Below are 25,386 nucleotides of genomic sequence, written 5' to 3' on the forward strand. Positions count from 1 at the left end.
GCCACCCGCGTTGCCTAGCCGCGCATGCGCCGAAGCAGTAGCAATGACGTCACCTCACGTTGCCTAGTAACCACCGGCGAAGGTGCGCGCTCGCTTCGCCCGACACAGACACGGTTCCTGCCTGCCTGCGTTTGTGGCATGCCAGGAACGCTGTCGCTCGTACGCGCCGACGCGTCCAGCGCTAGACACGCGAAATGACGCGAAAGGAAAGGTACCTCCGAAAATGATCGCTCGAGAATACCTTCCCTGCATGCGTAGTATAAGTTAAACCAAGTTAAGACCTAGCAGCCTAGCAGTCAGTAAGACTTGAGGATTGACACTTTCGCTGTACCTAAGCTTTGCGCGAACTTGCTCGCTTTTTTTTCTTTTACTTTTAAGCAGGGCATAGCAACTGCCATCTTGTTCCGGGAAGGATGACGCACATACGGGTTAAAATAGACACAAAACAGCTGCGCTTACTCTGAAACGCCGCAGCCGTCGACGCCATCTCGCCGGACCCGGTCACCTCGTGCCACTTCAGTCCTATCAGAGGAAGCAGCACGCGAAAATCGACGCCAGGTTATTTGCACGCGCAGCCAACAAAAGCAAGACCTCACAATGCAACGCCACGAGAACATGAGAGGAGAGGAGAAAAAAAAAAAAAAAACGCGACCTTCCGCGTCACCTTACCCACTGCCGCCCGATTCTTGGCCCATCCCCCATAGTGGGTGCGAGCCATGACAGATGTTCATCATCATCACCAACGTCACCTTACCGGGCGCCATGAAACCACCATTGGGATGTGTTCAGCATATACTATTAAAACTCCGATTGAGAATTAAAAAAAAAAGGGGGGGGGGGGGAAGACAACAGGGAAACTATGATCGGCGCGTCGCAATATATGCTATGGCTGATCGCGATCGCAGCAACGATGCCGAAGTTTCCAGGAATCGGACAGCGACCACCATTTCTAGGAGCACGTCAACACAGAACGGTCTCATGATCGAGCACTTGCGACACACAAAATTCGCGAGGTATGTCCGTTACCTTTAAGTCGCGGCGAAGGAAGCGGTCAAGATCGCAATGCTGGCGTCCCATTAAACGCCATGTCGGCCAAGGACCGCAGGAAGTAAGCCTAACATTACGCGAGGCATTCTCCGCTCGTGCACCTCGGTGCACGATATACGGCGATGATTTGCAGCTCGAGGGGGGCGTCGATGACCGAACTTGCAACAGCCAACTACAGCGGCGTAAAAGTAAGAGAAATACACTTACCGATAGCTATTGCCAACAGCGAAATAGAAGATTTGGTGTACACGCCAATCAACGCACCGTCAGCTTCTTTTCAGGCCTAAATAACCACATATATACTATATGAAAATCTTAGAAAGGAATAATACATAAAACGAGAACGCGTTCACCGCTCGTGACGTCGGTGTTGACGGAAGAAAGAATGGAAAACCACGGCGATGCAGACAGAATAGGTGGTGTCCAAAACACCACGTCTATGACGAGCAGCAAGACAGCACCATTGTCACACTGCTGTGGGCAAGAGGTTTAAAGGGTGCGATGCGACATATTGTATTGTTACATTATTTGTATTGCACGCGACTGCAAAGGCTCTGCCTAACCCGAACGAGAGCCTGTACATGGCCATCAAAGAGGGTCAGTCATGCAGCTACAGGCCACCCAAGTATCCTTAGTGAACTAAGGCTGCAAGCCCCGACTTGCAGTCCTGACATTCCATATATAAGGGTTTTATAGACGGTCAGCGAGGGTAAAAGGGGCGTGACATACAGACAACAAACTTTATTTGATCCTGAGGAGCTACTGTCAGGACCCCCTAACGGGAGGCCGTTGTAAAAAAAAATATTTTTAGTGGAGTCAGTTTGATTTTGATGGCGTGGTTGGTGGTTGGACAAAGTTGCTGCGGATGTTACTTAAGGTTTCTCAGTGCTGACAAGTTTAGATGCTGTGGTCGATGGGTGATTGGACTGTTGAGAGGCAGTTGTGGGTGGCGAAGAGGAAAGAAACAGTGCCGAGAGGTAACGGGTGGGCCGATTGGTTGGCGCGATGAACTGGACCAACCATTCACAGCATGCATGCCGGAGATGTCGTGACACTGTGGCGCTCAGTCACTGCTGCAGCAGTGGGGGCTGGAAGCTCTGCTTAGATTCCCACAACACGTGGGATGAGCGCAGCTTAATATGAATTGTAATTTTGAGTCTCAGATTAAGCAAGGTTCATATTTTGCAATAAATGTGGACTTCACACGTACCAAATTCTGAATTTCTGTGCATCTAAAACTTATCCGACAGCTTTATTGGAAATTCGTTTTTTTTTTTTCATTCCCTTTCGGGAACACAGTAATGTGCCGATTCACACACTGCTTCAAATATTCTCTGCAAATACTAGTACATTGCTTTCTACCACTGCTGGCATTTCGTGGTATGGGTGCAGCCTTCCAGAGTTGCATTGTGTTTTCTTTTGCTGTTGCGCATGCCTTGGGCTTAATATCTTTACTACAATTGCAACAAGAAACCTGTACAGCCCACCAGGCGAAGTTCTGAAATGTCTTCCAGTGGCTCAGATGGAGAGTCTCACAGTGGAGAAGAGTCAGATTCCAGCAGCAGCTCATCTAGTAGCAGCAGCAGCAGTAGTAGTTCCAGTTCAAGCAGTAGTCGCAGCTCCAGTAGCAGCAGCAGCAGCAGTAGTAGAAGTAGCACATCCTCCTCATCAAGCTCTACCTCCAAAAAGCCACTACCAGAGCTAAGTCAAATGACAGGCACACATGTGAAACTTCTGAGAGACTCTTTTTATTAAGCTTCATATTATTAAGATTAATAAGTGTTTGCCCTCATAATGTTTATATACAATGAAGTGATGGTTACAACGTGCCACCATAGGGTGTGTTGCGCAGGTGGCCATGTGGTGTCAATGATGCTTGCTCTCAATCCATGATGTGATCTAGTGGCTTGTTTTCTTCATAGTTAGCCCACATCTTGAGGAACAGGTTCTCCAAATTTAATGTGTAGGTGCGCACGTTGAACAGGGGACTCTCCATACGAGCTGCCCACACCTTCGCACGAATGGCTTTGAGGCTGTAAATGAAACAAAAAACTCTCAAAAGATGCAGACAAAGAAATGCAAGGAGGACATATGAATGCCAGGCTATAACAATCGGGGAGGAAGCTCCCTCCCTCCCCATGATGGCATGACCATGACATTACACTGACATACTGGCTCAGGGGTGTCAGCATTAAATTCAGAGAATGGTAATCTGTCCTTAATTCTCACTTCTAGCAAACAACCTCTTCCCATGAAATAAAGAATAATAGTTGTGAAAACATTCTTTATCAATAACTTTAGCGTCGTCGTTTTAAACAACACTTACTAGTCTCGATCTGTTCCTAGCCGCACAGCGATGTCCTGGTACTCTCGGCGAGACCGTGCCACCAGCTCAGGCACGCCCAGGCAGTGGAGCTGAGAGGCAGCCACACGCGATGCTAGGGTCTCCCCCGGCCAAGTGACAACAGGCGTGCCAGCCCAGAGCACATCCATTCCCGTCGTGTGGCCATTGCAGAGCGGCGTGTCGAGGCACACATCTGCCAGTTGCCCTCGACGCACATGCTCTTCCTTGGCAGCCACGTTGGAGAAGATGATGCGGCCCGGCTGCGTGAGCCCTTCAGCTTGCGCCCAGGCTTGCACGTGTGCCTCGCCCACAGCGGGAAAACGCAGCAGCCAGAGGACGCTGTTCGGTACGCGCTGCAAAATGTTCACCCACATGCGCAGCGTGGCGGGGTCCAGCTTGTACAGCTGGTTGAAGTTGCAATAGACAACCGCATCTTCGGGCAGACCATACTGCTGCCGGCATGTGACCAGGATCGCCCGAGGTGCCTCCTCGCCAGTAGCCGCTCGAGTGTTAACTTGGGTGCTTGCCAAGCCATTGTGCACCATCACGCCATTCACCTGCGAAGTTCAGTGTCATGCCCACTGTAAGACCCTGAATCAATTTTATTTGTCTAGTTTATCATGCTAACCCATTCAACTTCCTGCTCTCTATTTCTGAATACAAATGTTTCAACATTACAGCGAATGGATGTCACAAAACAAAACTGTCTCTGCTAGCTAAAGGGGAAAGTGTGGCCATTAGCAGACTGAAAATCTTACCCACAAGGCCATGGTAGCATTAGTTCTGTTAAAAATGAGCCACACACTACTGCTATCGCTAGGTCTGGCCATTCAGTGCAAGATGAGATAAAGGAACACAGAATCAAAGAAAACATTAGTATGTAGCTTAAGGTATCAACAGTTTTTAACCACACATTTGCTACGATATGCGCTCACTAGCCATGTATTTTGCTGCTGCTACATTGTACTGCTCGCAGGTTGCCAGTCATTGACAATCTATTCATTGCTGCAAACTCAGCAAAGGAAAGTTGAAAACGAAGCACGTTGTGCAAATGCCATTTGTTTTGGTTTACAAAATCTTCATGACAGATTTCAACTGCTCAAACAATGAGGGAATAGAGGTGAGCCTCTCACTGAAGACAATATTGCGAAGTGCTTACAGAGCTATGAGGCGCTGTCCTTAGCCATAACACCTAAGACAGGAACAGAACAGACAAATAATCCTCACCTGAGCCTGCACCTGACCAGAACTGATCATAGCCTGGACTGTGGTCGGCAGTTCGATGACAGTCTTCACCACTTCCACACGCTCACCTTGCTCTGCTGCAGCAACTTCACGAATCTTCTTCACCTCTGTCTTGTCGATAATAGGAGACAAGTCTGTGGCATTCACAATGGACACATTATCCGGCACCTCGCCATTGCCCTTACGAGAGTCAATGATGGCTCGCTCCATAAGATGGGGAAACATGTGGCGGTGGTCGCCAACAAAGAAAGTGTGTGGCATGTAAGCCAGCTTCTCAGAATACTGACTAGTTAGGTGCGGCGGTGAGGTGACACGATCCGTGACCAAGTAGTCCATGAAGGGTGCTCCGCTGGTGCCAGGGTAGCCCAGCCACATCGCCTGCACGGGAGCCGGTCGGAGCGCAAAGATTTCGTTCCGAGCACCCTTGGTGTAGCCGTTCATGTTGACCAGGATGTGGATGCCATCGGCATGGATGCGGTCAGCTGCCTTCCCATTGCAGGGTATTTGTGACAGGTCTATGAAGTGCTCAGACTCTGTGGCAATTTTGGAGCGAAAGCTGGTGCCATCATCCGGACTGAGGGCATAACAGAAGACTTCAACGCGTGACTTGTCATGGAAGCCAGGGACACTCTGCATGAGGTGTGATGTGGGGTGGTTGCCAAAGTCCGAGCTGACATAGCCGATGCGGAGCCTTCCCTGCCGCTGCCGTGGGTGCTGGTATGGAGCCCTGTGCAGTACCTGGATCTTCTCGAGGCACAGGTTGGCATGGCGAGCGGCGATGGCCTTGCGGAACTCATGCGACAAAGGGTACAGCATAGAATGGTGCGGGTGCACAGAAGGGAGGCGGTTCTTCTCAAGCTGTTCCGCCACAATGGCAACCAGCTTCTTCATGCGGCCTTCATAATCTGTCCAGTCGCATACTATTTGCAGGCAGTGAGCCAAATTGCAATAGGCATCTGGAAACTCTGGCTTCAATTTCAGCGCTGTGCGGTAGGAAGAAATCGCCTCTGGGATGTTGCCTGAATCCTTGTGAATGGACGCCAGATTAGAGTGGGCATCAGCAAAGGCTGGGTTGATCTGGATGGCACGCGAGTAGCACTGAAGAGCACCCTGAACATCACCCATTTCCTTGAGGGTATTTCCCATGTTTGAGTAAGCATCGGCAAATGTTGGCGAGATGCGAATAGCCTCCCGGTAATGTAGCAGAGCCTCTGTCAGCTTTCCCTGCTGCTGCAACACACTTGCCAAGTTGGAATGCGCCGCTGCAAACTCCGGGAACACCTGCATGCATCAAAGTCATCAGCACGCAGCACACGCAAGCTTAGCAAAAGAAAGTTGATGCGGGCCTTACCTCAAGTGCCTTGAGGTAAAGACGAGTGGCTTCCTCTACAAATCCTTGTTCTCTCTTTATGTTTGCAAGATTGTTGAGCGAGTCTGCATGGGTGGGGCACAGACGAAGCGCTGTCTGGTAGCAGTCTTCTGCTTCTGTCACCTGGCTTTTTTCCTTAAGGGCGTTTGCCAGATTGCAGTAGGCATCAGGAAAGTTTGGCTGCAGGTCGATAGCACGCCTGGGTGTACACAAAGTTGTGAAGTCATGAAACTTGCAAGTAACAAGAGAGTCAAAATGGAAAAGAGCAAACACATGCACTGAAAGACATGACTGTAGATTTTAGGTTTCTGAAACTATGCAATTGCCAGAAAGTCTCATAAGGCTAGATGTTGCAGCCAACAACTTCCTCCTCTTGCTCAGATACAGCTAGTTTTCTGCATGGTATTGCTGCATCCATAATTCCTTGTTGGTGGTCTCGCATTACTTTAGTGGTTTTCTTTTTTGCTGGACACAAGAAAAAGTCATCCCTCTTGTTACAATTGAGTAAATACGGTACTCAGTGCAAAGCTGTCGAGAATGAAAAGCACCATCTACATAGCGATGGGCAGCGACCTGGCGACACAGGCGAAAAAATAATTGGGATGTGCGTGCAGTAGTGCAAAGCGTGTCTTGGATGAAGACGCACGCTGCGGCCGCGCTGTGACAGAAGTCGCGAGGCCTTCGCGGCTGCGAGCGTTAATCAGTCACAAGATGACGAGAATTGCAGCTTCCGCACTGCTTTTGTGCAAAATAGTAAATCAGTAAATAATAGCGTGTTGATGTAGAAAGCCTTTGTTTATTGCTTTCTTGATACCCTCGATAATTCCGACATTAGATTAATTTGGACATTGTTTCGGTCCCGTGAAATCCGAATTAATGAGGTTTTACTATAGCAGTGCCATTCTGGAACGACGACAGCCGCAGCTTGTTACACGCAATCAGAGCGAGCAGGAAGCAGAGTTAAACGGTTAAACGAGTCAACACAATCAGCAGCCGGATGGAGGAAGGTGATGGGGAGGGGCACTGGCCTCCCCGCTAATGTAGTTTTCTCACAACAGCTCTGCCATTTCCGGGAACGCCACCACGGACGCGGTCGATAGCGGACGCGTCTCACGTCGGCTCCTGTGATTTTCGTCAGGACCTGCGGAACCCTGCACGGCATCCCACGAAAATTGACCCTATCATCTTCCTAACATTGTTCTGCACCAGAAGACACCACTCTCATCCAGGTAGGCCGATGTTTGGCCATTTTATGTCCACTTCTTGACCTCACCTTGGGGAGCTACGCTTGCCCTAACGAGTTAGGCCCAACGCCGACTGCGCCGGGACTCTCCCGCGGACGCCGCCTTATATGGCGGTCACCGCTCTCCGTGGATATGATCCCACTACCTTGGCGTGGAAAAACGTTCCTGCCTCAACGCCCGAAGACTCCGTTCCACCCACGGATATCGTGGACGAGGGACTATTTACAGTGATGACGCTTCGTAAGCGCCGCCAGCAATCTAACACTGCTAAGGCCTCGGATACCGATAAGGCCAAGTCAGCGAAGACCCCACCCAAGAAGAAGACATCCCGTGTATCGTGGCGGCCTGCCGCTATGCCCCGCACTGCTGCGGAAGACTTCACCATCGTGCTCAAGCCTCGAGTCACGGTGGATCTCAAAGCTGCCTTCCAGCCAGGTGAGCTAGGAGCCAAAGACTTCACCATCGTGCTCAAGCCTCGAGTCACGGTGGATCTCAAAGCTGCCTTCCAGCCAGGTGAGCTAGGAGCCAAGCTCGCCTCATACGCGAACGCTACCAACAGTGATTGTATCAGTGTGTGGCCCATTTGGGCGCAAAATATCATCGTTGTCTCAACCAACGACATCAACACTGCCAACCTTCTCTCGCGAGAATTCTCGCTCAAGACATCCCAGGGTCCCCTACCGATGATCGGCCACGCCAAGATCAGCGGGGAAGTGTGCCGTGGCGTCGTTACGGTGCACGAACAGGAGACCTCCGCCTCCCTGAAAGCCAAGATCCACTGGCGGGGTGGAAACATCGCTTTCATCAGGAAGCTGGGCAAGACTTCCGTGGCCCTCCTCACTTTCGAAGGCCACCACGTGCCACGGTTCGTGCACTACAACAGTGTCGTGACCCCGGTACGCGAATACAAGCGCACCATACCAGCCTGCTACTGCTGCGGGACGGTGGGCCACCGCCCGGAGCTGTGCCCCCACCCCAACGATCAACGCTGCGGCCATTGTGGTCAAGTTGTGGGTGCCTCTGAGGAGGGGATGACCCCACATGAATGCAAGCCATCGTGCCTGGTGTGCGGCGAGGAACACCTCACCGGATCCCCGGCCTGCAAGGCAAAATTTCGCCGCCTGCAGCAGACGGGCGGCCAACATGGTGGCCGCGGCTCCCCGCAGCAGCGGCCAAAGCCCAAAACATCTGACGTCATGCCGGAAGGCCGTCAGCCGGGAGCAACCAACCAAACCCCCAAGACCAATCAGCAAGTGCCACATCCACCCAAGACATCACAAGCGTCACAGAAGACGTCATCCAAGACCCCCGACCAGGGCGCCCCCGTGTTCCAATCCGGGGAATTTCCACCCCTGACCTCTGGCGGTGCCCCCAGGCAGCCAGCAAAGAAGACATCCTCTCAGGTAGGCAGCTGGGCGGGGGCCGCCTCCTCCTCTCGCTCTCCCTCCCCCACCTCCTCCCCCGAATTCCTCCTGCTCAAACAAGAGCTCGCTGCGCTCCGGACACAGAACGCGCAGCTTCTAGTCAAAATTGCCACTTTGGAGGCAGGTAGTACGCCCTCCACCCCCGCGTCACCGCCTCCTCCCCTCCCCAAAATTACCGTCGCCGTTCCGGAACCTAAGCCCATGTGCGTCGCTCCGTCCGTCTCGGAGCCCTCTAACACTGAACAGCGTTTTCAGGCTATTGAAAGCGCTATGACTGCTCTGGTGACACAACTCACCACCATGAGCAAAAGCATCGAAAATCTCGCCAATACCGTCACCCATCAGGTGACGAGTAACATTAAGACTTGGCTCCAGGACACCAACCCTCGCAGCCGCAGGGCTAGTCCCCTCAAGGACGTTAACCGCCCCTTTAAATTTTCTTATACCAACGACCTCGCCGAACTCTCTGAGGACTCCGAATCCCTACTTGCACAAGGCACCAATGTAGGGGCCGAGTCCATCCCAGCCACCCCAAATTCTCAGTATGGCGGTAGCACCTAAACGCTTACCCCCATCGCGAACCCGAAAACCTCAACTACTTTCTCTAATTCAGTGGAACTGTAGAGGCTTCAAGGATAGGGCCAAACGGGCCAATTTCAGCCTCTATCTCGAAACCTTCGAACACCTGTGCGCGGTCGTTGCCCTTCAAGAGCCCGGCAACGCCGTGCGCCTCACAGGCTATAACACTTTTCAGCGGGACCCCATTCACCTGCCTTCTTGTACATAAAACCTTAACTGCACAAGAAGTCGACCTCGACCTCTCAATACCCTACTCGTATACCATGGTCACAATCCTTCCCCTGCGCAGAGCCGACCCCCCGGTGCACATCCTTAACATTTACTGCCGACCTAAACTCAAAAAGATCACTTTGCTGACACCTTCACCAGGGCGCTGAAGATCGCAGGGCGCGATCCCCTCCTAATAGTGGGTGACTTTAACGCCCCTAGCAGGCTTTGGGGCTATCGCAAGGAAGAGATACGTGGAAGGAAACTCGCGGAGCTAACTTCCACGCTGGGCATCTTCACACCGACCCTGCGCAACCAACTCGTCTAGGTAACTCTGTCACCCGGGACACCTGCCCCGACCTTACCTTCACCAAAAACATCAAACACGCAGACTGGGTCAATACCGAGGAAACCCTCGGCAGCGACCACTGCATTCTCAACACCACACTCTCAACACGACCCCTACAACGCCCCATCACACAGGCTCACCTACCCAACTGGGACGCCTTCCGACAGTCCGTACCTGCCTCTCCCATCCTTCACAATGGTTATTCCCAGTGGGCCCAATCCATACTCCAAACACTAAGACAACACCAGACCGCAATACAACTCACGGACAGCCATCCGGACGTGGATAACCACCTCCTCCATCTTTGGGAGGCCCGTCGCAGCCTCACAAAGAGATGGCGCCGACAAAAACACAACCGCAAACTCCGCATGCGGATACTGGATCTCACCCAGAAGGCGGCCGAGTACGCTGCCCAGCTCGCCGATTCAAATTGGGTAGGCCGATGTAATACTGCCGCCAGGCAAATGTCTGGCCGCAATACATGGAGACTCTTCCGTAGTCTCATCGACCCCGCGCAAACGCGAGGCGGGACACAAAGACATCTACATCGAGCCTTTCACAATTTTCAGGGCTCCACAACACAGCTAACCCTCTCGCTCCGGGACCGCTATCTCTGCACTGAGCAGGACCCGCGAGGCCCCGAGTATCACTACGCAGGCAGGAAGAACTCAGAACTGGACGCTCCTTTCCAGTTACACGACCTCCGTGCGGCTCTTGCCAAAATGAGGCGGGGCACGGCTCCCGGGCGAGACAAACTCACCGTCAAAGTCCTAGCAAACCTACCCGATACTGCACACCAGTCGCTTCTCGAATACATGAATGTTATCTGGTCCGGAGAAACACCCCTCCCCCTAGATTGGAAAACATCTCTAGTAACCTTCATACCAAAGGCAGGGAAACCCATCAACACTGATAACCTTAGACCCATTTCTCTTACTTCCTGTGCGGGGAAGCTAATGGAAACTATGGTCAGGGATCGTCTCTCCTCCTACTTGGAAGAGCGTAACACTTTCGCTGACTCCATGTACGGCTTCAGGCCCAACAAATCTGCGCAGGACATACTCCTACAACTACACCACGAAGTCCTCACTCCCATAGAACACCCCCACAATGACAAGATCATTCTAGCGCTTGACCTTAAGGGAGCCTTCGATAACGTTAAGCACGAAGTCATCCTAGCTCACCTCAGTGCCACTAACTGTGGCGATCGCACTTTCAACTATATTCGAAATTTTCTCACTAACAGAGCTGCGTACATTCGCATCCAAGATCAGGAATACGGCCCTTACCCACTGGGCACGCGAGGCACACCACAGGGCGCTGAGTTGTCGCCTCTCCTTTTCAACTTAGCTATGGTACAGCTCCCGGCCCGGCTGGATGCTGTCGACGGGGTAAAGCATGCGCTTTATGCCGACGACATCACCCTGTGGGCCACAGACGGCAACCTGGGCAACATGGAGGACAGCCTTCAAGCCGCAGCGCATATAGTGGACGAATATGCGGCATACTGCGGCCTCCAATGTTCCCCACAGAAGTCAGAATTCGTGCACATTCGGCCCACGCCGAAGTGCACTTCGTCCATTAACCTTTCCCTACATAGCGGACCCATTAACGAGGCACAGGAGATCCGTGTCCTTGGACTCCACATACACAAACACCGCCGAGTAGAGACAACACTTCACAAACTCCGTAAGGTTGGAGAACAGGTGGGCCGCATGGTCCGCCGGGTTTCCAACAAGCGGGGGGGTCTCAAAAGCAAGGATGCGCTCCGTCTCGCACAAGCTTTTGTCACGAGTCGCATCTTGTATGCGACTCCATACCTGTACTTACGGAAACACGAAGATTTTTTGGAGGTCACCCTCCGCAAAATCATCAAGCGAGCCCTAGATCTCCCCATCTCCACCTCCAATGCGAGACTTCTTGCCTTGGGGGTGGTCAACACCTACCGGGAGCTTCGGGAGGCTCACTTGACAAATCAATACACCCGCCTGGCGCAGACCCCGTCAGGCAGACGACTCCTAGATCGCTACACATCAGGCATGAATTCCACACACAGGAGCGGGTACGAGTGCCCGAACACTGGAAATACGCAATCCATGTTCGACCCCTCCCCACCAATATGTCCCATGAGTCACACACTGGTCGCCGGGAGGCGCGGGCTCTTGCCCTCCGACGCCACTACGGCTCCAAACAAAGCGTATTTTACACGGACATCGCCGGCCCTTACCACGGGGGTTGGTATACGGCCGCCGTAGTCCACCAAGACAGGCAGGTGGATGGTCTCTCCTTCCGTGCACCCAATGCTACCCATGCTGAAGAGGTGGCCATAGCCCTAGCTATCTCACATGACACTTGCAAAACCATCATATCTGACTCCAGAGGAGCCTGTCGAAATTTCCAGCTAGGATGGATCTCACCCCTAGCTGCTCAAATTCTTCGACCTTGCCCGCGGGTAGGTGACCCCTCTCCCCACTCACTAATCTGGACCCCCGGCCATCAGGAACTCACAGGCAATGAGGCAGCCCACGCTGCCGCCCGCGCACTCATTCCCCGGGCAACTGCCTCCTCCACCGATGACCACTCTGATCCAGAGTATAATCCTCCTCTTCTCACTTTTAAAGACATAAGTACCCATTATCGGGACTCTCACCGCCGCTTTCCTGCGCTCTGCAAAGGGCTCAAGAAGGCGGACGAGAGAATTCTTCTTCGCCTATTCACGAATACGCTACTGTGCCCGGCAGTGCTCAAACACTTTGACTCTTCCTTTTCCGGCCTCTGCCAGTACTGTGGGGAGGTGGCTGACACTTACCACATGGTATGGGCATGCCAACTAAATCCTTCTCTAACCCCCAACCCCAACCCAACCCGAGAGGACTGGGAGGCGGCCCTGCTCGGCTGCCTGGACCTTCCGGCTCAACAGGCCATGGTCCAGCGTGTCACGACAGCGGCCACGACCAATGGGGTCCCTGAATAGGGACTCCACCTAGTATTGTGGGGAGCTGGCCCACTAAGAGCTGGTTTTCCCGAACAACCTCTATGTAAATAACACCTTAATAAATGTTTACCACCACCACCACCACCACCACCTGCCATTTCCCCCCCCCCCCCCCTTTTTTTTCATACCAGGTTATAACAATGGAATTTTCATGGCACTTGAAAATTGATATAAATGGGTTCAACTGTATCCTGGAAGGGGTCGAAATTTCAATCCTTGTACATTATTTCTATGAAGCTAGTGGCAGTGCCGTGGAGTTGCCCGAATAATTGATTAATACGCTGTGCCAATATTGATGCATCACTGACAGCATCCTATATGAGAGGGGGGTAAAAAGACTGACTACCAGCTTACTACTGTTGCGCGAGGCTACGACAAAGTGGCAGCAAGCAGCTAAGTAAGTGCGTGCGAGCAGTGATAGACAGAAAGACGGACGAAAGATAAGCAGGGAGCGTGACCCGGTGTGGCGTCTGGTTCAGCCATCGGGCTTCTGGCAGGTGAAAAGCGAGTGCAAGCGATGCTGCACTGTTGCCTCTTCCCAGGTGTTTTCGAGATAAGGGGTACAAAAAAATGGGTTGACACCAGACTAGATCGATATCTAGAGCTACCAGAGTTCGAATTACCGAAGGTTTATAGCATATGTACTAGTGGTGCACCCTCACAGGCTGTTTGCGACACCTCAGACATTCACCTAGGCTTTGTCTATTTAATGCTACATAGACTATTGACACAAAAGCCTCAGTAGCTGCTTCTGAACAATTCAAGTTAAAACATGTTCCCTGAGAGAGTGTTAAAAGCACCACACATCTTTGGACCTTTTGAGAAGCTCTGTGAGTGAAACATAAATGCTATGTCTGAATATGAGGTGACACGAGACATGCCAAGTACCTGTATGTGTCGACAGCCAGGTCAATGAGCCCTTGCTCATAGTAAACACAAGCCAGGTTTCCGTGCACCACAGCATTGTTGGGACTGAGGTTGAGTGCCCGCAGGTAGGCTGCCACAGCTCGATCAAAAATGCGGGCCTCCTTCAGCACATTGCCCAGATTGATGTAAGCGTCCAGGAAATTTGGGTCCAAGGCCACTGCCTGAATCAACCAACATAAGGCTAGTCGTCAAAAATGTGCCAAATGGCAGTGCAATACAATTTTGCTGGCATAATTAATAATGGTCTTGGTGAAGCAGTGCACTTCGAAAAAAGATGTTTGCACAAACATGAATGATGAGGACATACACAATGATGGTCATTACATTACAGAGCAAGTTAAACGTGACACACAAGATTAGCAGTTATCAGAAGAAAAACTTTACATTATGCTGGTGCCAGAGGGGCACTGTGAAAGCCTTTGAATCAACAGCCAAGTAGGGGCTGGTACATCGGCAGCTTCAACAACCGTCGAGATAAGTATACATTGAGTCAGCAGCGTTGCGCATAGGCAACTCAGTCAAAATCCAAAGCCTTCCAACAACAGGTGCGAGCACCCTTTTCAGCAGCATGCTTACGAAGTCCACTTTAAACAACATATTCACAGAAAAAATAATAGCACAAAGCTAATCACTTTCTAAAAATTCTCGTAGAAACCATAGATAACGACAGACAATGATTATTTCTTTGTAATCTCCTGGAATTCCATTGAGTTGCGTCTTCAGCATGCAAAACCCCCCACTCGTTCTCACATTCCTCCTTTCCCTCATTCATAACACTCACCACATCCTGTATTTTATATGCAATCAGCCCAGTTTAATATGACACTGTCTATGGGACTGGCCCACTTTAGTCAGTGCGAAACCCCCCTTAACCAAGCAAACCAAACTCCTTCAGAGATCGGTATAGTGAATTCCAAGGGCCATTCATAAGTGCCTATGTAACACAAGTATTAGAGACTGCACATTTAGATAAACAGAGTGTGTTAACAAAAGTCCTACACATCACGTCTAAACATTCATGCATCATTGCTCCTTGTTTTTGTTTTTTTTCCCTCCTGCTGTATTTTTTGAATATGCCCCATGAAGCTATACAGCACTAGTAACACAAACTCAAATACCTGGATCTATGCATCAAGCAACAGAAGCTCACCTTTTCAAAATGATGAATGGCCAGCCATATCTCCCCTTGGGCATTGAATACGCAGCCTAGATTGCTCCAAGCCACGGCAAATGTTGGACAAGTCTCGATGGCCTTTAGGTAGCAGGCCTGTTGCAATACCCACAGCCCAAACAAAACGTTAACAGAGCAGCACAGGAGTTCAAGTGTTGCAGGTGGCAAACGTGATGCATCACAACCGCTGCAGTGCGCTCGCGCTGGGGAGGAAAGGAGGGGGAGGAGCTGGGGATAGGGACGCGCACGCTCGCTGCCGCTAAGCACTGCATGGGATGAGGGAGGAGTGTGACGCTGCTATCGCCGCCGCAGTGCGCGCGAAGGGAAGGGGGGCGAGGCCTGCGGAAGGGCACCTCCCTTTCACCGCAACAGAGCACATGCTCGAGGCAGCAAAGCAAGGTGCCCAACGCAGGGCTCGGCCATCTTCAGTGGGGACCACAGAGAAGCCAAAGAAAGGGGGGCAAACCCGGCGTCAGGGGCAGACTGACCGGGCATGCTGCCGGATTACCACTGCAGGGATGCTCGGGAGAGAGGGCTGCCGCCGTTGCCTTGTCAATCCGCCCATGGTTCTACAGTGTCCACTTGGCCGCTCGCAGAGCTACCAACGCTACACCCCAAACGAGTCGCTTAGAAAGAAAAGAGAAAAAAGTTCACATTAGTAGAGCTCCCACCGAGGGGTGGGGGGTAGGAGAGGGAAACGGGCGCACATAGCGCCCGCTGTCGCCGCTAGCGGCCAGCCCTCGCCCCGTGCTTGGCTGGCAGGACACGCGTCCCGGGATGAGCCAGGCCCCTCACCTCGTCCACTAGCCAAGCAGGGAGAACGGCTCGCTAGGATCAGCTTCTCACACATACAGACAATGCCCTGAAAATTGCGGATGCGCAACAACAGGCTAGCTGACCCACCTGCAAAGAAAGAACAACAGTGCAAATGAAAACGTGGGCAAAACAGGAGGAGGCGCGCGGGAGAGCGCTGTACGCGCCCTCCGCTCGTGTCTTCCCCTTCCACCTTTGCTTTCCTTTGCACCATTTGTTCTTTCAAAAGGACCTGACCTCTCACTTCTGCCAGGTGGGTGGCTGCACTAGCACTGACCTAACATGGCTTGCCTAAGCTCATATTGGTGCTCACCACGTGCAATCACGTCACTTTTGCGAACAGCTTAAAAAAAAAAAAAAAAAACTAGAGAGGCTGAGAAAAGCACCTTCGCAGACAAGTGCGAGAAGCAGAAAGAGGAAGATGATTAGTCTAGCAGATTGCACATGCTGGGTGACCTTCCCTTGCAGGAGGAACACACAAAAACACCAAAAGTAAAGCTCCCTCCCCAGTTGATTCGCCGCTTGCGCGTCGCGCTGCCATGCTCTACCGCGCATCGCCACAGCTGCCACTGCTTAGCCAGGTGCTTCCCAGCGCATCAAAAGGGCGCTCCGGGACAGCAGGGCAGCTGTTCCTGAAAAAAGTGCGCAAGGCTCCGTCGTCGCGTGCTCCGTAGACAGGTACGCGCGCCGCTGCTGCCGCTGCCGCCGCCGCCAACTGCGCAGTGCCGCCGCTATTGCTGCTGCTGCCGAGGCACCCCGAGGGCCCCGGTGGTGCAAAGCCTGTATTGGCTGCACCTCCACACTTTGCCAGGCAATGGTGGGAGAGGTGAACCAAAGACTAGAAAGTCTACAAAGCCTTCCAAACCAATTGCAGGCCTGGCAAAGCATGGTAGTAGCTCCTTTCTTCAACCTGCCATGGTCACCACAGTGGGCCAACATAGAAGGCACTGAAGAAAGGACTAACCAAGCAAGTCCTTTACGGTAACAAAGAAGTGAAACGAGAAATAAACGCTGCGCCACAGGGTAGGGAGCCTTACTTCTCCATGGCAAGTCTGCAGAAGTCCTCCTGCAGAGGAAGCCATCCATGCTATCCTGTTAGCAAGCTGATGCGAGTCTAACTAAGATAAGCTATGCAGCCAGACAACAGCATTACAGGCAGACAAATGAATGTGGTCGACTTACCTTGGCTTCATCTAGTCTACCTAAAGCTTTCAGCAAGTTCCCCAGATCACTGCGAACGCAGTACAAATCCTGAAACAGCAAGGCAGAAAGAAAGCACATGTTTGGTCAGAAACTGGCACTGATGTTCTTCCGGAGGTGTAAGCAACGCAACTCACTGGGTTATACTGAAGTGCAGACACATAGGCCTGCACCGCCTGCTCCATGTCACCAGCCGCAACCAGAGCTGCTGCCAGGTTGATGTAGCCGTCGATGAAGTCTGGCTTCAGGCGCACAGCATGCCGGTAGTTTTCCAATGCATCGGACAGCTGGCCTCGTTCCTTGTAGACGTTGCCAAGGTTTGAATATGCCTCAGCCAGCAAAGGATTTTGCTTGATAGCCAGTGTTGAGAAGTTGGCCGACCTGCATATTTTTATCCAGTCTCACTCAGAGAGGTCCCACTTTGTCTCCATGTTCTGCTGGCACTCCACTAGTAAGTATCTTCATTGTCGAGTTATATACCCAACAGTGTCATTCTATACACAAAATCAAGCACAACACAGCTGACCATTAATGAAAAACTTCTGTTACACTTGGCACACTATTTTCAGTACACCAGTCAAAAGAAATCAGGTACAAGCATTAGCTGCAGATTAAAGCTTACACTATAGTAAGTGTCATAGTAAGTTTAAATTCTAAAAGAACCATTTCATTTGCGTCAAAAAAAAAAAAAAAAAAGAGGAAGGCCGTAGAGGCTTGGGCTAGTCGGTACACACTCGTAGGGGTACAGCGGAAAAAAAAAAAAAAAAAAAAAAAAAAAAAACGACAAGAAGACGAGGGAGACAAACCAACACAGGTGTGTGTCTCCCTTCTTGTCTTCTTGTGTTTTTTTTATTTTTTTTTCGCTGTTCCCCTATCAAGTGAGGAATGCTTTTTCATATAAGATATACAGTCAACAAGCATGCAGTAGGAATTGAAGGAATGCCATCAGAGCCATAGTGTGCATTATTTCTTTACAATGGACATACAGTATAACATGACTTAGCAAAAAGAACAAATTGTTTGAGGCAAGAGTAATGAATAATAAATGGCTGTATCAATATTTTTGCCCTCGTCTTTCATTTCGTATCTGAGGGAACAAACAGTGGTTAAACAAGGAATGTGTGTGAAACCAACACTTGTATTTTGGCTTGAACGAAAACAAGTCCCCTTGCCGAAACGTAGGCTCCAGAGACGCCTCTTGCTCGAACACTGTCGTTCAATTGAAGTCCATCTTCCTGTGTAAAACTGTTCTTAAGCGTTTTCAGCATCAACAGCCTTATTTAACCCCTACAGTCACGGTGTCCACATTTGTGGAAGTAGATAGATTCTGGTTGCCAATTCTGTTCAGGAATGGGGGGAAAAAATTAAAAAATGCGGGCACTCACCCGTGGGTCAATTAATCTCCTGCTTACCCAATGTTACTCCAGTTCACTTTATACTGCTGTGCATTGCTACACATGAACATTTTACTAAAGGCACAATATTTGCATGGATGTTCGACATGCCGCATTCCGTCAGCAATGGTGAAGTAGTTTTTTCCTTTCTCGTTATGGATGAAGCTGATAATTAACTGGTACATGTGCTCTGGGCCAGTGATCCAAACACTTTAAAAAAACAATGCAACATTACTGACTGTACACAAGTCCAAATTTAATTACTCGGCAATTACGAGGACTAACTAGAAAATGCAGAAATGATTGTGCTGTCATTTTTCTGCAATATTTGTAATAAAGTTATGTGATTGAGACATTTATTGACAGTGCACCACAATTCGTGGCTTGAAGGGATTAAGTGAAAGTGCTTTTTGCTAAGTACAGCAGGTTACTACATAATACCCAAAGCACACAAACAATAGCCACAGAGTGTGTTCACATTGAACAACAGGAAACACCTAGGGGTAGCTGTGCACCGGTTTGCCGCAGCAAAAAAACAGTTTAGTTTAGCAATAGAACTCACTTGTCCAGTCGGCGGCACTGGAAGTGTATGGAACTCAGAAGCAAGAGCACGCCAGTGTTTGTGGGATCCTGCCGCCACAGTTGCATACAATGACGTTCTGCGTTCTCGTAGTCTCCTGCCTGGTATTCCCGGTGAGCCAGCTCGGCCAGGCCTATAACACAGTGTGCACAGAAATTCTTTACTTCTGCTTCACTATGGCAGCTGAGGCAAGCTGCTGCAGGTAGGACTGTGTGAAAAAGGGCAATGAAGCAAAGAATGCTTACAACAAGGACAGGCGTTGAATACATGTGCAGCTGTAAACATGTTGTTGCTTGAATGCAGATTACCAAGATATATGAGGTTGACTCAACATGCCTTGTTGAAGGACTCCAGATTTATTCTGGTCACATTAGAAAGCTTTAGTATAGCGGAAAACGCTTATGTTAGTGTGCGACGCAACGCTAATGCAAAGAAAGGCCGTACTGCGCGGTACAAGGTAGAGTTTTAGAATAGCGGAATGGAGCAAAACGCTAACGCAAATAAACTTGGGCGCCATCTCGAGGCGGATACAGCAAACATGAGCAAACCCTGTCGTTAAGCCTACTCCGCCGCTAATCGAGAACGTATATTGAAAACGCCTATTTGTCACAGGTACGCCGCTGTCGGAGCATCGCACAAATCTAAAGCAAACACGAGCATTAGTGGGGAACAAATGAGCCGAACAGTGCAGGCTGACGACAAGATAGGTCCCGAAATGGACGGCTCTCGCTTCAACAGGCGCCGCCATCTTGCCCTACATACGGATTCCCTTGCGTGCGTTAGAGTTGAACGCTATATTGCGGAAATAGCGCACGTACATAAGAGTTCTGGCTACTTTTACATTCTGTGCAGTTTGCAGCACGCAACGCTAACATTAAAGCTAAATCCTTGCGTTTGCTGTTTTCCGCTATACTAAAACTTCCTATTTAAAGGGTTCCCTAACAGGGTTTGGGTATTGTAAACAGAAAAGTGTCTTATGTCATTAACGTGGTTATGGTCATGTCTGCAGAATATCAAACAGCTGCACAGCGCAAAAAGAGCTGAAGATTCAAACAAAAGTCTATGCATCCATCCTCTTGAGGTAGCTCCGCTTCCTGCCGAGGAGTCGACGTCACACGCATCTACGTCAGGTGCATTGCTTGCAATGTGACTGATTATGGCACCCGGTTCCGATATGGGAGAAGGCAGGCAAGAAATGTGGCTCATGGAAGCCAGTCGACACAAAGAGAGAGCATCTATGTTGGCAGTGAATCTTGCCTCCTGTAAACATGGTGTCACAAATTTCAATTTCTCCTATCTCCTCAAATAATGAACCAATCTGAAAACTATGGTAGAACACTAACTTAAACAGAGGCTCACAGCTTCTAGGCTTCTACCATATAACCAAAATTTCCAGGGGGGGGGCCTGGTGAGGGGTCCTTTGAAAAGATACTTAAAATATTGATGCATCTGCTTGGGCCTATTGAAGCTTTTATCGATAGACTACATTGTATTCTAAAGCAGTCAAGGACTGAACTTAGCTAGTGTCAAGGACTTCAAGTGAGCCACAATAGCAAAAAAAAAAAAAAAAAGGTTTCATATTCATGACATCACACGATATACAGGTGCCAGGGTTTCAAAAAAAAAAAAAGTTCAAAAAATGGAACTTTGACCTTCACATTTTCTTATAGTCATCAACATATTACTGCGAAATTTACAAAAATGTAAGTTTTGATGAAATGCTGTCTTCCTTTAACCTGGATTACGTGCTTTTCTTTAGTGTGCGTTTTAGGTGCCCTCCTATGTGAACTGCACATTTATGTCACACCTACATGACTTTCTCAAATAAAAATGGAAGTCGCAAGCTGTTCTAGTTGCACGTTGCATTTTTCGCTTTTTAGTTTGCAGCAGTTAAGGATAACACACTTCGCTGGAGCTCCAGAGTTGCGCTTGGCTTCAAGTCCAACAGGAATTTTGTATTACAAAACGCTAAAATCTGTGTACCATCACAGAGAAGATGCAACAACAGAAGTGGCTGCGTAGTGCACATAAAAAAAGAATTTCCAAAAGAAACAATGACGGCATGAAACTGCAAATTAGTGTTTCCTGTAGCCTTGCACTAAGTGCAGCCTGAACTGCTACATTTTTTGTACATGCGACTAGTAACAAAAATAATTGTTTTTTTTTTTTTAAATCCTGGGCGAAGTGTAGTGCAACATGTAAAATTGGGTTTGTCACACTAACTGGCTTGGTGAGCAAAAAAAAAAAAAAAGAGTCACTGCATGGCAAGATGCACTACACGGCATTTTATTTGTTAACAGCAGTGAAACATTGGAATAAGCAAGAATTTTGTAAGTAAAAAGCATCCCCCCCCCCCCCCCCCCGCCGCCCCCTCTTCCCCCATTATTTCGTGGTTCTATATACCTAAAGCCCTTTGAAAGGCTCAATGCAACGGGGCAGAATTTCAGGAAAAGGGAAGGGAATGTCGGTTACAAGATTCTAATGAATAAATGCGCGCAGCGCTCTTGGCGAACATTGCAGGCGACGTGGCGCACAACCGCGTCATAAAAAGCCAAGAAATGCCGATTGCTGGCGAGACAACTCCCGAAGCAGTGCCGTGCCAATGGCTGGAATGGCTCAGCTACTTTTCCTCCCCCCCCCCCCCTTTTTTTATTTATTTATTTATTTATAAGCGGGGCGTAGCAACTGCCAGCTTGTTCCGGGAAGGATGACGCACATATGGGATAGGATGGACACAAAACAGCTGCGCTTACTCTGGAACGCCGCAGCCGTCGTCGCCATCTCACCGGACCCGGTCACCTCGTGCCACTTCAGTCCTATCAGAGGAAGCAGCACGCGAAACCGACGTCAGGTTATTTGGGGCGCAGCCAACAAACGCAAGACCTCACAATGCAACGCCACGAGAACAAGAGAGCGAGAGGAGGGAAAAAAAAAAAAAAAAAAAAAACACGGCCTTCCGCGTCACCTTACCGGGCGCCATGAAACCACCATTGGGATGTTCAGCATTCACAATTAAAGCTCCGATTGGGAATTAAAAACAAAAAAAGAAGACAACAGCGAAACTATGAACGGCGCGTCGCAATAAATGCTATGGCTGATCGCGATCGCAGCAACGAGGCCGAAATCTGTATACAGTTTCCAGGAATCGAACAGCGACCACCATTTCTAAGAGCACGTCAACGCAAAACGGTCTCACGATCGAACACATGCGACATACAAAATTCGCGAGGCGTGCCCGTTACCTTTAAGTCGCTGCGAAGGAAGCGGTCACGATCGCAATGCTGGCGTCCCATTAAACGCCGTTTCGGCCAAGGACCGCAGGAAGTAAGCCTAACATTATTCGAGGCATTCTCCGCTTGTGCATCTCGGTGCGCGACATACGACGATGATTTGCAGCTCGAGGCGGGCGTCGATGACCGGCCTTGCAACAGCCAACTACAGCGGCGTAAAAGTAAGAGAAATAAACTTACCGATAGCTATTGCCAACAGCGAAATAGAAGATTTGGTGTACACGCCAATCAACGCACCGTCAGCTTCGTGCCAGGCCTAAATAACCACATATATATGAAAATCTTGCAAAGGAATAATACATAAAACGAGAACGCGTCCGCCGCTCGTGACGTCGGTGTTGACGGAAGAAGGAATGGAAAACCACGGCGATGCGGACAGAATAGGTGGTGTCCAAAACCCCACATCTATGACGTGTTTCCGGGTCTCAAACCGCGTCCGGCTCGTTTAATCAGCAAAAGTATAGCCTTTAAGATCTGCACTACCTCACGAGTAAAGGCAAGGCATAATAGTAAGTCGTTATCACTGTGGTTGTATTTTATAAAAACACGATAACATAAAGTTGTAGCTTGTATTTTGTAATAAATTAGAATTGATTGATATGAAAGTCGTCTAATTATGGTATGTATCTCAATGGATATAACAACCTCGCACACACACACAAAAAAAAAAAAAAACATGGTTGCAGTACAAATCTTGGAGTCATGTCTTGGAGTATTAGAGGCCAGAAAAAAAAACGAGATAGTGCGCGTTAATATAATGAAAGCAAAAAAAACTATTGTAACTTATTATATAGTCTTTGTGGAGTGTGACGGTATAAATAAATTGAATAATATAATATAATTTACCAATTAGGATTGTGTAGCGCTAGCCGTTATTTTGAATCAAAGTATTCGCTTGTAACATCTGTCCACCTGTAGGCGGTAGCCATCATCTAGTCACGCTTGCAGCTCGTTGCCCGCGTTGGCCCGTGTGTTCCTTGTGCTCCGTGTAGGTTCATGCTTTCTGCGGTTTCCCCCCTCCTGCCTTTGCAGAACCGCTAATTTACACCGGTACAGCTGTAATAAAGTAAGAATATTGTGGGGACCCAGGGCCATCTGTTCAGTGACGCTATCTCACCTGCTCTCAGCGGCTGCTAATTCGGTGTGAGAAACGGTGAATGGAAAGACTTTCAGGCACATGTCTTGTTCATGGGCTACGTTTATTAACTGTTTACGCTCCTGTTCTTTGCAGGGTCGAGTCCTAAGCTGGGCGGATTGCCACATTTGTTCACAAGCATAATGGCTAGCGGTGATGTGAAGCAGCTGGCGGACCAGCTCCTTTCTACATCCATCACGGATTCGAAGGAAGTTAGTTTCAAAGATAAAGCCTTGAAATTGGACACCGAAAAGGATGGTAAAGACACATCTTTATATTGTTTGTGTGTGAACGTTGACTAGCAGACTCCACCCTCGTGTGTGGGAGGTCAAGCTTTTATTTTCATTGCTATTGGTTGGTCGCACTCAAGCAGGGTGTTTTGATGGCACTATCGCAACTTGAGGACAAGCGCCCTTGTGGACAAGAGCCAACCTTGCTTACAAATGATCATTTAACACCGCATGACAGTGATGGGTAGCAGATGCGATTTCGACGGCTTGTCTTTCCATTTATTAAAATTTTTTTAATAAGTGTGCGTGGCGCAGTTATAAGTCTGAAATTTTACCAGGTCGTTTTCTGTTTCTGTCTTTTTAGCGAGCATTGTTGTGGAAGCAATATCGCGCTGCCCAAAGTTGGAAATGCTTTGCCTGGAGGGCAACACACTCGGTGTTGATGCTGCAAAGGCAATTGGGAAAGCATTGGAATCCTGTCCAAAGCTAAAGGTACTGTATCTGAAAGGGGTATGCGAACAAGCTTGTGGTTCGTTTCGTTTCCCTTTAGTGATGGAACATACCCATTGTGGAGGATTGGCCGAGAATCTGATGGAATTAGAAAAACATATACTCCTAGGGCACTGATCTTCATTATTTTCTTTCTTCACAAACACCCTACTAGCTCGCACATATGTTCTGAAATTTATCACGCTTACTGTAAGCTTCACTGAAATAAAACACTCTTTATTTACCATTCTCGCATTGTACATGGTCCTTGTACTAGCCACGTTGTAATTGCACCATTTGTGGAGCAAGTAGCACATGCTAACGAAAGAGAAAAGAAAATAACCAAAGAGGGCGAATGCAGACTTTCAACTGTTGAAATTTAGTACTTTTCCTCTTCGGGTCTCTTTAGCTACATGTGACTTTGGGGCTATCTGCTCTACAATGCTTTCCAAACTGATGCAGTAGTCAAATACACCATGCTTATTGGCACTTTTGACCTGGCTTCAGCGCAACTCTTGCTGAGACATGCCATGCTTGCTGTTTTGTGTATTGGGCACGAGGGCCACCACTGGAAGCACCAGCGCTGCAATCATTTTTAAAAAAACATCGAAAGTGGGATCACGTGACATCGCTTACCTCAGCGAGAGCATGCGAGGTATTGCGCCATTGGAAAGTTTCACAGTTGGTAATAACATTTGCTGTAGTTTAAAAAAAGTCAACTTTTTGTTCCATGATTGGCACAAATAAAGAAGGCCGTGACTACTAGATAATACAAACAGGATATAGAGTTACATAACATTTACAGCACAAAACAAATATGACTACTCCCAAGCTCACTTCGTAGTTACGAGTTTTTTTTTTTTTTTTTTAGTGGTTTTGGCACATAAAACCCCAGAATTAAAAAAAAAAAAAAACTGTGGAAGGTGCCCAGATAATGAGGCTGCATTTCATGGCACGTAGACAGCCAAAGGTAACAATCTGATGAAACCGAACAAAGAAGACGGTTTTATTCAATTGAAATGTAAATATGTAGTAGAGTTGAACATTTCATCTGAGCCCTTAGCATTACTGCTAGTCATGGGCTCATGCAGAGTTTATAAAAGTATAACTCAAGCACACTTGTAGAATATGTCTAGACGTGCATAAATAAAAAAAGAAAGAACAATAATTTTCTTATGTATCTAACATTCAAAGGTACACAGTAGGTACAACGCATATAACAGTGCTGTTTTGTGCAATATAAATAATTACTTAGAAATTAGTTTATTGTGGCACAAAATATAAATGCAATGTTGGCTTATGTGTCATGTGATTGACGAAAAGTTTCTGTACTTTACCATATTTTTCAAGGCAC

The 25,386-nt window shown here is 49.0% G+C and overlaps 3 protein-coding genes across 9 annotated transcripts in view; 1 reads left to right on the forward strand and 2 right to left on the reverse strand.

The window, feature by feature from the left end:
• The window catches only part of LOC119450274 (UDP-N-acetylglucosamine--peptide N-acetylglucosaminyltransferase 110 kDa subunit), a 29,792-nt gene extending 28,456 nt beyond the window's left edge, over positions 1-1,336 (reverse strand). The window contains exons 1-2 of the mRNA XM_037713687.2: positions 1,255-1,336; positions 460-522 (exon numbers count right to left, since the gene is read on the reverse strand). Coding sequence (XP_037569615.1) covers positions 460-487 — 28 coding nt within the window. The 5' untranslated portion in view covers positions 488-522; positions 1,255-1,336. The remainder of the gene's footprint in view (positions 1-459; positions 523-1,254) is intronic.
• LOC119450276 (UDP-N-acetylglucosamine--peptide N-acetylglucosaminyltransferase 110 kDa subunit) overlaps positions 1-22,532 on the reverse strand; it is a 52,366-nt gene extending 29,834 nt beyond the window's left edge. The window contains exons 1-11 of one of the 4 annotated variants that reach the window (XR_007466396.1): positions 22,359-22,532; positions 21,642-21,704; positions 18,871-19,021; positions 17,052-17,295; positions 16,897-16,971; positions 14,881-14,997; positions 13,692-13,891; positions 5,988-6,204; positions 4,619-5,917; positions 3,374-3,948; positions 2,869-3,080 (exon numbers count right to left, since the gene is read on the reverse strand). Coding sequence is in view for 3 of the 4 variants with exons in the window: in XM_049665763.1 (XP_049521720.1) it covers positions 2,930-3,080; positions 3,374-3,948; positions 4,619-5,917; positions 5,988-6,204; positions 13,692-13,891; positions 14,881-14,997; positions 16,897-16,971; positions 17,052-17,295; positions 18,871-19,021; positions 21,642-21,669 (3,057 nt within the window). In the remaining variant the exon portion in view is untranslated. Of the gene's footprint in view, positions 1-2,779; positions 3,081-3,373; positions 3,949-4,618; positions 5,918-5,987; positions 6,205-13,691; positions 13,892-14,880; positions 14,998-16,896; positions 16,972-17,051; positions 17,296-18,870; positions 19,022-21,641; positions 21,705-22,358 lie in introns of those variants that run through there. The other 3 variants (XM_049665763.1, XM_037713692.2, XM_037713689.2) reach the window with 3 other exon arrangements.
• Positions 22,533-23,066: 534 nt separating this feature from the next.
• The window catches only part of LOC119450278 (ran GTPase-activating protein 1-like), a 32,654-nt gene continuing 30,334 nt past the window's right edge, over positions 23,067-25,386 (forward strand). Inside the window, exons 1-3 of one of the 4 annotated variants that reach the window (XM_049665766.1) lie at positions 23,067-23,166; positions 23,410-23,571; positions 23,908-24,035. In XM_049665766.1, coding sequence (XP_049521723.1) covers positions 23,457-23,571; positions 23,908-24,035 — 243 coding nt within the window. In that variant the 5' untranslated portion in view covers positions 23,067-23,166; positions 23,410-23,456. Of the gene's footprint in view, positions 23,332-23,409; positions 23,572-23,907; positions 24,036-25,386 lie in introns of all 4 variants that reach the window. The other 3 variants (XM_049665764.1, XM_049665765.1, XM_049665767.1) reach the window with 3 other exon arrangements.

The sequence above is a fragment of the Dermacentor silvarum genome, chromosome 4 (genome assembly GCF_013339745.2).
Source record: "Dermacentor silvarum isolate Dsil-2018 chromosome 4, BIME_Dsil_1.4, whole genome shotgun sequence".
NCBI lineage: Eukaryota > Metazoa > Arthropoda > Arachnida > Ixodida > Ixodidae > Dermacentor > Dermacentor silvarum.